A 13,764-nucleotide genomic window follows, 5' to 3' on the forward strand; every position below is an offset into this window, starting at 1 on the left:
GGTGACCAGTGACAGGACCCGAGGGAATGGCCTGAAGTTGTGTCAGGGGAGGTTTAGGTTGGATATTGCAAAAAAGTTCCTCATCCAGAGGATGATTGGGCACTGGAATAGGCTCCCCAGGGAAGTGGTCACAGCACCAAGACTGACAGAGTTCAAGAAGCGTTTGGATGATACACTCAGGCACATGGTGTGATTCCTGGGGATGGTCCTGTGCAGGGCTAAGGGTTGGACTGGATAATCCTTGTGGGTCCCTTCCAACTCAGCATATTCTGTGATTCTGTGATCTGTGTCTCTCTTCTCTGGTTGTAGAACTTGCTACAAAATGCCAACTAGAGAGACACACAGCATCATCAGAGCAGATATCCCTTTTTGATAAACTAATGAGGGTTGTTTAGTGGGAATGTTATACTGAAATTCTTTGAGTAGCCTTTTTCCAGCTTTTTAAATACTGAAGCTCAGATGGATGTGGCAGGCAAAGCTAATAGAAAATACTAGATACGGATCCAGAAAAATGATAAAAACTTGATACTGATGTCTGCAGCTTCTTCCACAGAGTTCTGACTTTCTGTGTTCAAGTTCCCTTCTCAACATCTGTTAACTTGAATTTGCTTTTTGATCACTATCTACAGGATTTCTTGAGGATGTTTTTGCTATTTCTGTTTGTTTCAGTAAGATGTGGTAAGGGGGAGGTGTAAAGACAGCTTGTCCCATATATTTCCCAAAGCCTACAGGGTAGAAGGAAGACAGCTTGAGGTAATAAAATTTAGAGGACAGGGAATAAAACACCCAGCAGTGTTGAAAAGATGTTATTAAATATCTCTTTGGATGAACGTAAAAATAATCAGTAGAAAGACTTGGCTAATGGAATTGGTCTCAGCTGTTAAACACCAAAAAAACTTCTAGGTTTTCCTAAATTCTCCAAGTGGAAAGTAGTTATCCCATACAGTAAATCTAGGTCATTTGCTTCGGTTCAGTTGTCCACAGACAACTGTAGTCCACTCAGGCTGCAGTTGGAAAAGTACTGGAATGGTCAGAATTTGCTGAACCACAGAGCAACAGCAGCAGTAGTCTCTCTGTGGCAGGCTGAAAGAAGCCAGGTTATGTTAAATTTTTTTTAGTGGACTGAAAGTAAGTAATTTTTTGAAAGTATAGGGGATTCAAATGAAAACTTGGATCCTGCACAAAATTTTTGCAGTTGCCATGGGAAACTGCCTACTTACAGTTACAATGAGTTGATTTCTCGGCTTTGGCAGGATCTTCCTGCAAGTTTTTAACTGAAGAAATCTGCTTCAAAATCATAAACAATTTACAACATTAATTTTTTTACTTCCCTTTCTGCTCTTTGGACTTCACCCAGCCTTTGAGTTATTAGTTATTGCACCAGGTTCCACTCTTGCTCTTGGGTTGAATATTATTGACCATGTGAAACAGGGTAATTTTTCTTATGAATCAGAAGGTAGAGATAAGAAAATTGAGATTCAGACTTGCTGAACAGAAGCCATAGGAAATTGTTCCTTCTTCTTTGGCTTTCTGTATTTTTTCAGTAGTTTTCTCAATGCACCGGGTTGAGTGGAAATGTGAAGTTTATTATTTTCAACTGCTCTACCCCATTCTTAGGTCTGCAATCCCTGAAGCACCATATGTCAAGAGGTTTTTAACTCTTACAGCAAAAAAAAATGTACAGAGATTTAAATAATATGCTTCACTGACTTGTGTTAGGAGCTGGTCATTTGAATTATTCTTGCTTCTAGTTAATAAAACCAGATGGGAGTGTGATAACAGCATGTTAAGCTCAGGTTATGATGAAATACCCAAAAGCTTACAAAAAAGGTTTTCTTGTCTAAAGTACTGGACTAGTGGTTCAGTTACCTTTGGATTTGTAGTAAGGTAGATGATGTGAGGGTCTGTCTACTGTATCAGTTTCAAACTGTGACAGTTTCAGTAATAAATGTAGATATTTAACCTCTCCCAGCAGAAACCGCTTCAGGCTAGTGCTCCATTTCAGTTACCATGAGAAAATATTTAGAGAAAATGGTATAGCAGCTTGGAAGAAGAAATTAATTTATTCTTCCTGCTGTTGAAGGTGTTTCAAGTAGTGTTAATTTTAACACCTGAAAACAATTAATAAGTTTTTTAGAAACACTCTTAAAATTAATTCAGTAATTCAGACGTAATGTCTTTTCCTACTGGTAATCTCCAAGGACCTGTGAAAGGGCTAGTGTGGATTTTGGTTGACTAAATCAGTTTGTCTTGACAAGAATGAAAACTGCTTCATCAGAGTCAATGCTGCTTTTTATACCCTGAAACTATTCTTTGAGTGGGGGCAAAAGTCAATTGAACTGCAACACTGGTTCAAAAGATTGGATGGAATGTTGTGGGATCGTTGAACTGAAGGCCTAAAGGGCAAATCAGGTGAATACTTTCGTGTAGCGAGCTGTGTTGTTAAGAACTGGTATTCTATAATGTTGTCAGATTTCTTCAACATATTTTACATAAATACATATGTTGGGTTTGTAGCTGTCTTTGTTGCAACTTTGAGTCAAGGTTAGCAGTATGTGAATCAGCATGTTAGCAGTCATAAGGTGAGAATTGGGGTTACAGAATGAAATATGTATGGAACCACTCCAGAGGCAGACCGAGGAGTATGAAAGCACTCTCTTTCAGGTCTCATGAGAAATCTGGGCTCTCTGCACACAAGTCCAAGGAATGTTTCGATAGTGATAAAATTCCAGTAGTAAGAAAACTTAGGTAGTAGGACTTGAGTTTTTCATTCATAAAACTCAGCTTTTTATTATGGCATTTAGTGCCATGGTCTAGTAACCATGGAAGTAGTGGGTTGGACTTGATGATCTCAGAGGTCCCTTCCAACCTGGCTGATTCTATGATTCTATTTTGTGTTGGCTTTTTGTGTTTGAACTCATATTATTCAATTTAGGTCTTCTGAAGTCTTCCAAATTAGTTGACAAACAGTGTATTCGAGGCTCCAGTTCTGTGCTTAAGCAGCTGATTAGTGGAAGATGAATTCAGGGGAGGAAAGCTGTAAAAATCTGTTTCTATAATGGAAGATCAGATTCCCTTTTTTTGTGTTATTTCGTAGAATCATATAATGGTTTGGATTGGAAGGAACCTTAAAGATCATCTAGTTTCAAGCCCCCTGCCATGGGCAGGGACACCTTCCACTAGATCAGGTTGTCCAACCTGGCCTTGAACACACTTCCAGGGTTGAGGCATCCACATCCTCTCTGGAAAACCTCTTCTGTGTCTCACCACCCTCACAGTGAAGAATTTCTTCCTAATATCTAATTTAAACCTGCTCTCTGTCAGTTTAAAGCCATTGCCCCTTTTCCTGTCACTGCATGCCCTTGTACCCTTGTAAAAAGTCCTTCTCCAGTTGTCTTATAGCTCCCTTCAGGTACTGGAAGCTGCCTTAAGTTCTCCCCAGAGCCTTCTCTTCTCCAGACAGAACAATCCTAAATTCTCAGCCTGTCATCATAGGAGAGGAGCTCCAGCCTTCTGATCATCTTTGTGGCTCCTCTCTGGACTTGCTCCCGTGGGTCTGTGTTCTTATGTTGCGGGCACAGAGCTGGATACAGTGCTCCAGGTGGGGTCTCAGGAGATTGGAGTAGAGGGGGACAGTTGCTTCTCTTGACCTGCTGGCCATACTGCTTTTGATACAGCCCAGGATACAGTTGGCTTTCTGGGCTGCAAGCACACACTTGCCTGGGACATGTCAAGCTTCCTACTCACCAACACCCCCAAGGACACCAACACCCCTTCTCCCCAGGGCAGCTCTCCATCCATTCTCTGGCCAGATTGTATTTGTGCTATTTGAATACAGGTGAGATGATACTGCAGCCTTTCTGAAGTAAAGAAGCTTAAGATCCTTTAGGGGCCCTTTTTTAAGATTCTGGAACTTGCTTATGGCAGCATGAGAGATGTTGAGCGTTTTTCAATGCTGCAACTTATGTCCCAGGTCACGTATTTTAAGGAATCTGTAACCAGTACACTGAGTTTTTCAGAAGGTAAAAGCAAAGTAGTCCCCTGGAAGGAAAGTAGAAACATTGCTCAAATGTGCAGAGGTGGAGGTGTGACAGCTGAAGTTCAGTTAAATTAGCAAGGGGTCTGGAAGGCAAAGGAAGGTCTGTATCTACTGCTTTATGGAGCAGAGGACCTATTGATAAAATACGTAAAAGCTTTTTTGCCTCAGTTTTTATTGGCAGATGAAGGACTTTTTGGGTTTTGGTGGTGGTGGATTTGTTTTGGTGGTTTTGATTTTTTTTTCCCCTGAAGAAGATAAAGGGGAGATTTTACAATTATCCTTCTGTATGAAGGGCAGGATATAGAGAAGTTTGCTTAGTTGTGCGCAGTGAAAGAGACAACAGATCTGGTTGAAATATGAGAAATTCTGATCAGGTGTAAGACAAAAAATACTTGAATGTGAGGATGATCAAACCCTGGGAAGGGCTTATTCCCGGAGAGCTTGTGTGATCCTCCGTCCTCGAAGGTGTATGGAACTCAGCTGGGCAATGTCCTGAGCAGCCTGATCTGATTGGGCCCACTTTGAGCAAGTGTTGGACTACATAACCTCCAGAGTTCCCTTTCAGCCTTAAATAGTCTGTGATTCTGAGTCACTACACTGACAAGCTTGTAGCGTTAAACTGTCCTTGTATTTTTAGATTATTAGTCAGATTTCAGGAAGCGTGGTATTTGAGTTTTCCCTCATTACCACCAGTGTTTATGACCCATGGATTAGATATATAAAAACCATCATCTTGTTTTTACTGTTAGAATAAGGGCTGAAGTTTTTGTTTGGCTTACGGTATCTTTAAGCTCACAGTTATTTTAGAGATCGTAGAATGATTGACCTTGTGTGTAGAAAATGGGTGTTTTTTTCAGTTGTTTCTGCTGTATTGTTTTTAAGGATTCTCAGTCAAGGTGTTTACATCTTCAGTGCTAGAGAGGTAACTTTTGGGTTAGATGACATGGCAGGGCTGACATGTGGCAGCAGGAAACACTTGAAAAGTCTATGAACATACAACTGAAACAAACACAGGTTAAGCAGTTAACTTTGGCTTAAATACTTAAAATACAAGCAATTAGTTTGATCTAAAAACTAAAAATTAGATTGGAGGAAAAGATTTCATTCAGTGGATACCTATATAATTTCTGTTATGTCAAAATATATCTTGAGATTGTATCCAAAAGCATAAATTACAGTTTATTTCTGCCAGTTCCATTTTACAAAGTTAGAATTAGAATGGGACACCTTACCATGGTATTTTCAATCAGAGGGGATCTCTATTCTGAATATCACAATGTAAAAGATTTTACATTTCAGTTATACCTTCATCATTGCTATTGTGTGCATCAAAGCTTACCTAGCTTTTTTTTTCTAAAAGATATCTTGTGAAGATTAACATAAAAAGCAAATGCTACACTGAATTTCACCTGTTTGTTTCCAAGTGTTTCTTCTGGCATAAGATCCCAGGAGTATTCTTTTTTGGTGTTACACCATGCACTTTAAAGTGAAAAATGTTGATAATGTTGCATAAAGGAACATTACACATGTGGTCATTCTGATGTAAAGGCCATGCAAATGTGATGTGACAAAGAACCAATAAGGTACAACAACCTAAATTTTGCTTTTCTCCTTCATCTGGACATATTTGCTTATTGTTCCAACACCTGAGGAATATAAATGCTCAAATCCTGAGACACTCCTGCTTTCTGCAAGTTAAATTTTTAATGCCTTTTGCTATAGATCCATACAGTGAGATTGGTTGGAAATATTTCTGATGAACTATCTCACTCAATCTCTTTGAATTTTTAAAAACAAATAATACAACCAGCATGATCAAAGGCCTGTGGGGAAGAGAGTAAAATATGAAGTATTTGGAAGTAGTATTCCAAATATGCAGCGAGATATTCAAAATATCCATAGGATTTAAGTTTTTCTTTATAGAAAGAGAATTTTTCATTCTTCCTCTTTCCCACTCAGACAATAACAATAAAATTGTGGATTTATTTAAAATGTCAGAGTTATCTAAAACCGTGTGAGAATGACCATCCTGGCCATGCAAAGAGATGGAAGCAACGCAACAGACTGAGTTACTTTTTCCCAGAATAATGAAGACAGAAATTACACAGTAGTGTAGCTCCTGTAAGATGCTTTCCTGTGCTCTAGGGACATCTGACTGCATGGAATCTGATTTCCTTCATTAAACCTGAAATGAAAGGAATGCATGAAATGGGGAGATGAAGTTATTTTTGCATGGCAGGATAAGTACAGATGGGGCTGTGGGGTTGATTCTAAATCTGAAAGAGCATTTTAATGCCACCAGTATTACAGACACTGCTCTACTAATACAGTTAACCTATGCAATAGGATTTAATGAGGCCACAATTTTCAATTTCTCTTCCTATGGTAGAACTGCAGTGTAAATCCCAGCTACTACTTTTTGCTGTGTTCAGATGCCAAGTTGTGGAACAGATGAAGGAACAGATTCGTCTGGGAAGAAGAAAATGATCGAATTAATTCTCTGGCTGGATTCGTTGTTCAGCCACTAATTCTGGTGCAGGGATGGGAAGGATCGAACTGTGGCTGGGAGTAGTGAAGCTGTAGCTGCCACACAGGAGAAAATCAGTGCTAGACTGATGGGTGAGCTGTGACATGAGTAGCATGGCAGTAATGTTCTGGAGCAACACTCCTGACTGACAAACCACAGTGCCCACATGAAGAGCTGGCTCAGGTTTGCCTTCAGTGGGTGTGCCACTGCAAAACAGGCCTGTGATTGAAGCACAGGGAGCGTTGAGTTTAGCTCATTTGGCTTTAAGTGTTGATGCTTTTGAAACTGGCAGGAACCAGGAAAAGAGGGAGTTAGCAGATAAAGCTAAGCCAAGGAAGGCATGGAAGAGTCTTGTGTAATAAAGGCTACAGAAAGCTGGGGGCTGTTCAAGGACAGTGTCAGTTTGGTGTGGCTAAATAATCCGCCTGGAAAATAATGAGCTTTAGAACTTGTACTTTATGACTAAACTTGTTCGTTCAACATTTTCAATGAGCTGATGTCATAATGTGCATTAGGGACAAAGTCAGTGAACTCTGATTCATTCCTTTAAGTAGGGCTGCAAAAGAATAAGGAATTAAATTTGGCAGAATTTATTCGGGGCAGCTGTTAAGATGCAGGTCCTTCCAGATTACTCTGGGACATCCAGCAGGTGTGACAGGAGGGCAGCTTGGCTTTCAGGGAATGTCTCTTTGAGCTCAGATAGAAAGAGGGGGAGCATGAAAAGTGGAATTGGGGGTGGATACCCAAGAAGAATGTAGATGCACTCCCAGGGTTTGCAGGGGTAGAACTAAAAAAGTCAAAGCCTTGACTAGAGCTAAACTGGAAAAGGACATGAGATATAACCAGGGGTTTTGTGTAGGTATATTGGCAAGAAAAGGTAAAGCAAGGAAAATGTGTGAGATAGAGGGTAATGGAAGAATTAAGTTCAAGAGTAACTAATTTTGACAGTACTCACTTAAGAAATTAGTTAGAACAGATCTTTTTATGGATTAAATTGCTCCATTACAGAAAGTGGGTGAAAGTCGCATTCGGAGGATGCTATAATGAATCCTACTATTAGTTATTTAAAAAGCAGATAAAGTTCTTAAAAGTATTTGGAAGCGAGCTTCATGTTTTTATTTTCCTTTCCTTCAGTGAAAAATTGATAACCAGCTTTCAACTGACGGTGATACTTAAAGTCCTTCTAATTGAATATTCTTCTGTTATCCATGTATGTGACTTTTTGAAATAGGGCATAAAAATCTTTCATTCTCTTGTTTAGTAATTGGTGATTCACAGAGGCTTTTCTTTACCCTTAATCAGATTTTAATGGAGGGGATTAAAGCAGATACCTGTGATCTGCTGTTTCTGATGTTTCATGTGTTGAACCGGTTTTTAATGTTATTGCATAGCTGGTGCCCGAGGTCTTTGATCTGCAGTGAAAAACGTTACTGATGTGGTTTATGCCAGACTTTGCCTTAAATATCTGACTAAGTAAACTCAGTGTATTCTGGAAGGTCGTTAAAGATGTGATCATGGCTTTCGTTTTGCATGGGGAAGACTTTCTGAGGCTTTGCACTAATATCTGCACAATTGTTACTGAATTTGTAGCTCTGCTCTAGAAAGTGAAAATAAATCATCTTTTTTCAGGAGAAGCGTGACCTTTGGCTGAAGGTATGTTTTATTTTGAGGTTGATATGATTCCTTGATGCTGGCTTAATTATATCTCCTTTGGATGACTTGTGTAACTATTAACCTTGTTGCTGCTCTGTTAGACTCTAGGAGTTGACTGAAGTCCCATAAAACTTCCCTGGAGAATCATTCTGTCATTTTTTGTCTAGTGTGCAAGATTTTGTTCCTGGAGGCGTAAAGGAAAAATTGTGCTCCTTTTTGACAGTTCATGTGGATTCTGACCATATGCCTGTGCAGTCTGGTCTTTTTTTAAAGTAAACCTTTAGCAGCTATTTAATACAGTTTTAGTTTCAGTCTACCAGTATATTGGTTACTTTGCTGTCTCAAAGTCCAGTATTGAGAATCATCACCTGTGATAAGATTGCTGATACCCAATTTAATAACATTCAGTATGATGTGTTTTGCCAATAGTTATTAAAAAACAGTAATTTCAGAAAACTTGCACAGGGATAACTCTTTAAGTCTTTACTTCCTGTGCTGTTTCCTGCTGCAACGTGTTACAGGGCTTGTGAGACCACTTTGCCTCATTCTGTTGACATAATTAACCACACCTTCACCAGAGCTGCCCTATTTATGAAAGGGGCTTAAATCTTTATCTGATGGTTAGACTATCTTTCAGCATATGAAGATGTGAATCAGCATTTGGAGCTTGCTGCTAAAACTCCAACATGTAATTTCTTCACTAAGGTGAATCCTTAAATTCTCTAGTGTGTAGTCAATCATGTATAGCTGTCACCATATAGGGAAGATCTGTTCCCTGTATAAAATGCCTGTTATGGCTGGCTGGTCTGTCAAATCTGAGAACCCAACTGCCCACGTAAGTCAACATCTTCCCCTCACTTAGCTGAACAGAAAACTTCTCATGGAATAGTGAGCAAATCCAACTTGGAGTTCTCATCCAGTGAAGGCAAAAATCATCGCCCGCAGGACTGTACACTCGAAGCTTAAGGGAAAACAGCAGCTGATTCAGATAACCTTTGACAACCTTATCTAGGATGTTAGCTGTGTTTCACATCTCTGTCTAGCCAAGTTAAAGGGTTATTATTGCAGCTATGGTAACCAGTGTACTACCAGTTTGGATCACAAAGGTTCAAGCAGTTCTCTGACTTTGCCATTTCACAGCTGATTTTATGTGCAACTTTTATCTTGGAGACTTTACATAAGCACATAAATGGCAGCTGGTATAGATAAGTATTAAAACCTAAAATACAATTTAATTAAATATATAAAGTCAATATTTTCACATGTAAAGGCACTTTGTCTTTGTAAAAGTGGAACTGTTCTGGTGAGTTTTATAACAGTTGGTCTTTAATCTAAATAATTTGTGTGTAGGGGTAAGGTTTAGGGTTTTTTTAAATTGACCTATAGAATTACCATTGAAACTGCTTAGTCTTCCAACGTGAAACACCCTCTGAAAAATAATTAACTTGTTTCCATGGATACTGATAGAGCTCTTGACCAAATATTTTGCTCATGCACCCCATCAGTAAAAAAAAATTAATTGAGCATGCACCACCAGTATCTACATATTTTTAAATACGGAGTCATAGAATGGTTTGGGTTGGAAGTGACCTTAAAGATTGAGCTACAACCAGCCTGCCATGGGCAGGGACACCTTCCACTTCTGGGTTGCTCAAAGCCCCATCCAATCTGGCCCTGGGCAGGGCAGTTGGAACTTAATGATTTTTAAGGCAGCTGTAACATGTACTATTGTACTATGTAAGATAGGCAGCTGTAACATGTACTATTGTACTATGTAAGATGCAGTTACAAAACATACCCAAAAAAGAGATGAGGTAAAGATTAAATAAATACTATTTTTACACTTTTTTAATAGCGCAAAAAGATTTTCTTTTCACACCCTAGTAGATGGTCTTGCACACCTCTCTGGGTTTTCACACCTCACTTTGGAGACCACTGCTTTTGTTATGGAGAGATGCCCTAGGCAATATAAATAGGAGATCTAAAGGACAGAAAGAAATTACCTATGAAGAGTCCTGCCAATTTTCTGTTGTACATGTGTTAGAGACTGTGTTTGAAACAGGTGGTTTTTTTGGTGTTTGATCCCTGCATATTAAATAGATTGGTTTATCTTCCCTTCCTACTTTTATGTCTTGGACTGGCAGTAGAAAAGGCCAAATAAAGCTTTAGAACGTTTAGTGGTCTGTTTTACAGTGGCTTCTCACACCCATAAAACAACTGGATATTTCACTGGTTTATTGCAGAATCTAGGAGTACTTGCTTTGAATGCTTCTGTGTTCTCAGTCCTAGTATTCAAATCCATGTAATCTGTGTTTGGGACATGCTTGTTTGCAGACTTTTTGCTAAGTACTCCCCTATAAACAAGCTTTCATCATCTTTTAGAGAACTAGGTGTTTGGGTGCTGTTTTTTCCTTCTGAAAGCTCATTGTCCAGCAGGAATTTATTCCACAGCCAGCTTAGGCGAGAACAGAGGGATCTGTGTTTCATTCTTTAAAAAGAAAGAAAAAATCCTATAGTGCAAGCCAGTGAGCCAAATAATATTTATAAGCTTAAGGAAGTGGGAGCTTTGCTGGACTGTCCTAATCTTAAGATGTGATGCTTCTAACTTTCCTTTTGAATGTGAACTTGTGGCTTTACTGTGTGCAGTCCCAGGAGTTAGCTTGCTTGTCCTTCTTCCAGGCCCCTTTACTTACCATGGCTTGGCATATGTCAGACTTCACAGGAGTTTTTAGAGCCTGTTTTGGTTTAGTGATTGTGTGGCTTTCATATGGTTGACTCCTTAAACTTATGCACCCAATCCTTAATGTATCTGCAAACATGATGCCAGCTGTTTTAAAATTCATGGGAAGTGGCAAGGTGCAAATAAGAATATGGGTAGAGCTTAACTTTCTGTGTGAGTCTATGATGCTTCCTTGTATGCGTTTCAGACTGATGTGGCTATTTGTGTGCTTTTAGTGTACTTTGATCTGGATGACTTTTTTAATTGAAACACAGTTGTTAACATATCCCCACTAATGTTCTGTACTGAAATTCAGCAAAAGAGAAGTTATATCACAATGTTATCTGCGACAACTTTACTGGTAAAAAAAGAATTAGACCTTGAAGTCTCATCAGAATATTATGTTACGAGCTATTGTACAGTGTTGATAGTCCACATAGCTTAAGTTGTAGTAGGCTTTGTTTAGAAGTACGGTTTGTTGCTGTTCTGAAAATCATAGATAAAACTTCCTTTTTCCTGATGTAGAACATGCTTCAGAAGCCAGAGCTGAATATGTTTCAGGGTCAGTAACAGCAGTTGCAGACATTTTTTTTCATTGTGCTACTTTGAAGCCAGAATTTCCAATAGTGTGAGAACCAGGGCTTGACCTCTGAGACCACAGAATGTGTGCAGTGTTTCTGTTACATAAACACCTGTTAAACAACTGTTTTGTTGCTTTTACTTGCAGCAGGGTATATTATGAGAATATCCTGTTGAGAAGAGAGGAGAATTCTGAGGTCGTCTTATTTAACTAGTAGTGTAAAACTCTCGTAATATAGAACATCAGAAGCAGAGTAAGATTTCCTTCTGACAATCGTCTCTTCCATTCTTAAAAGGAAAGTGGTGTTTGGAAGATTTATGTCAGTCCCTCTATATTGTGCACTTCCTGGAAATTTGGGGCAGGACTGAGGGAAGTGCAGGAGCTCTATAGAGAAGTTAGGAATTGGTACTGCACTTGAAATTGTTTTGGTCCCTTTTCTGTGGCGATGCAAGGCTCAAGGTATGATGCTAAATTTAGCCATTTCCTAAAATACTAAGATTGCTTGCACCTACGTACAAGAAGCCACTTACCACACAGCTTGCTCGTAGTTGGTTTCCAGTAACTTCTTGTCATTACTGAAGGCCAGCAAATCAGTTTATCCTCAGTTGCACAACCCAAGGTGAAGAAACAAAGCTGATTAGGCACTCAGTAAATTAAATTTTGTTTACGCCTTAAGAGATGTCTCAATCCACTAGTTTGAGTGGCATTAGAATACAACTTCCTGTGTCCTGATTTGGTTTACTGTCTTCAGAGTTGTTTGTATCACGTAGAATTGGCAAGTACCACTTATAAAACAGGGTGGACAGTTTCAAAATTGAGTTTTAAATTGTGGATGGCCTGTACTCACTTGCTAGTAGTTGTGATGCTGACTTACTTCTATGCAGCTTTCTCAATATACAAAACTTCAAATTCATTGAGACAAATAAAGTAACTTGACCAGGTCACTAGGATCTCTGTTGTGGGGAGGGAGAAATGAAATGAACCAATGTGAGCATTGTTTACAAGCTCAAATGATTTTCATATTAATTTCTTTTATGTTTTTTTCAGTCATGAGTTTCATAGTGCACGTGGGTACTCACTACACTTGAGATGCAGTATGGAAGGAGGGATCAAGGTGGTCTTACAGTCTTAAATGCATGGGTGAGGAAAAAGAAATTGAGCCACTTAATTTTCATTTTTCTTGGGCAATGACCGAAATACTTTGATGGAACATTCTTCAGCATATTTGAAGGTGTTGGATTTCTTTCAAGCTCTTCATGGCGTGTTAGTTCGAAAATTTTGCTTATTAGATTATTTTTACATTGAAGGGTGAAGATGTCAACCGGACACTTGAAGGTGGGAGGAAGCCTCTTCACTATGCAGCAGACTGTGGACAGCTTGAGATTCTGGAATTTCTGCTATTGAAAGGAGCTGACATTAATGTATGTACATCAGTTTGCAAACAGGTGTTAGGATCTTCCCACACACGCTCATATAAGGGATTGGTATAAGTGCCTAAATGGTTACTGAAAAACGCAATCAAACTAAACAATTTGATGCATTTAAAAATATTTGAGAGGTGGTCTCCTAGAGGTTATAAGCTTACAATTTTGTTTATTAAATGTTTTAATTCTTTTGGGACACACTAGAAAAAGTTGTGTGTAGCTATAAAAAGTTTAAATTTAATTTCACTACAATTAGAAAAATAAATCCAGTAATCCCATCAATATAACATTTGCATGAAATGTATATTACATTTGTTGAAAGGGATTTCAGAAGACATCCTTGGCCAAGCCAAGGTCAACTGTTTAAATTAGTGTGCTTTTTTTCTGCTTTGGAGACCTTCTTTCTTTTACAAACTTAGTCATTTTGCTGTAGCTTGACATGAATGGGGTTTTGTTGTGAAGAGACTTGACTAAGCTATATTGGCACTTCAAAATAGTGAATTTCTCCCTGAAATTAAGTTCCTAAATACTTTAACCATACATTTCAAATACTGTGCCTTAGAATGCTTGTCTGCAAGTTAACATATTAATCTTAACATTTTAGCTTTAGTTCATAACAGAAAGGCTTAATTTTTTTTCTTTTTTCCCTTGATGTCTTGAGAGATTATGTTCACCTTGGGAGTTCTTCATTGGAGGAGAGTTAAAAATAACATTTCTGTTCTTCCATTTCTTATTCTTCACAGGACTATAGTTTAGAGAGAAGACAGCCAAAACTGTTTTCTGAAGTGAGACTGGCTGTGAAATCAGAGAATTAGGAGTAGT

At 38.7% G+C, this 13,764-nt stretch overlaps 1 protein-coding gene across 1 annotated transcript in view; it reads left to right on the plus strand.

The window, feature by feature from the left end:
* MTPN (myotrophin) overlaps positions 1–13,764 on the plus strand; it is a 36,434-nt gene that overhangs the window by 11,331 nt on the left and 11,339 nt on the right. Inside the window, exon 2 of the mRNA XM_017804879.1 lies at positions 12,826–12,939. Within this exon, the coding sequence (XP_017660368.1) occupies positions 12,826–12,939 (114 nt within the window). The remainder of the gene's footprint in view (positions 1–12,825; positions 12,940–13,764) is intronic.

This window comes from Lepidothrix coronata, unplaced genomic scaffold, assembly GCF_001604755.1.
Source record: "Lepidothrix coronata isolate B3197 unplaced genomic scaffold, Lepidothrix_coronata-1.0 Scaffold10, whole genome shotgun sequence".
NCBI classification, from domain to species: Eukaryota; Metazoa; Chordata; class Aves; order Passeriformes; family Pipridae; genus Lepidothrix; species Lepidothrix coronata.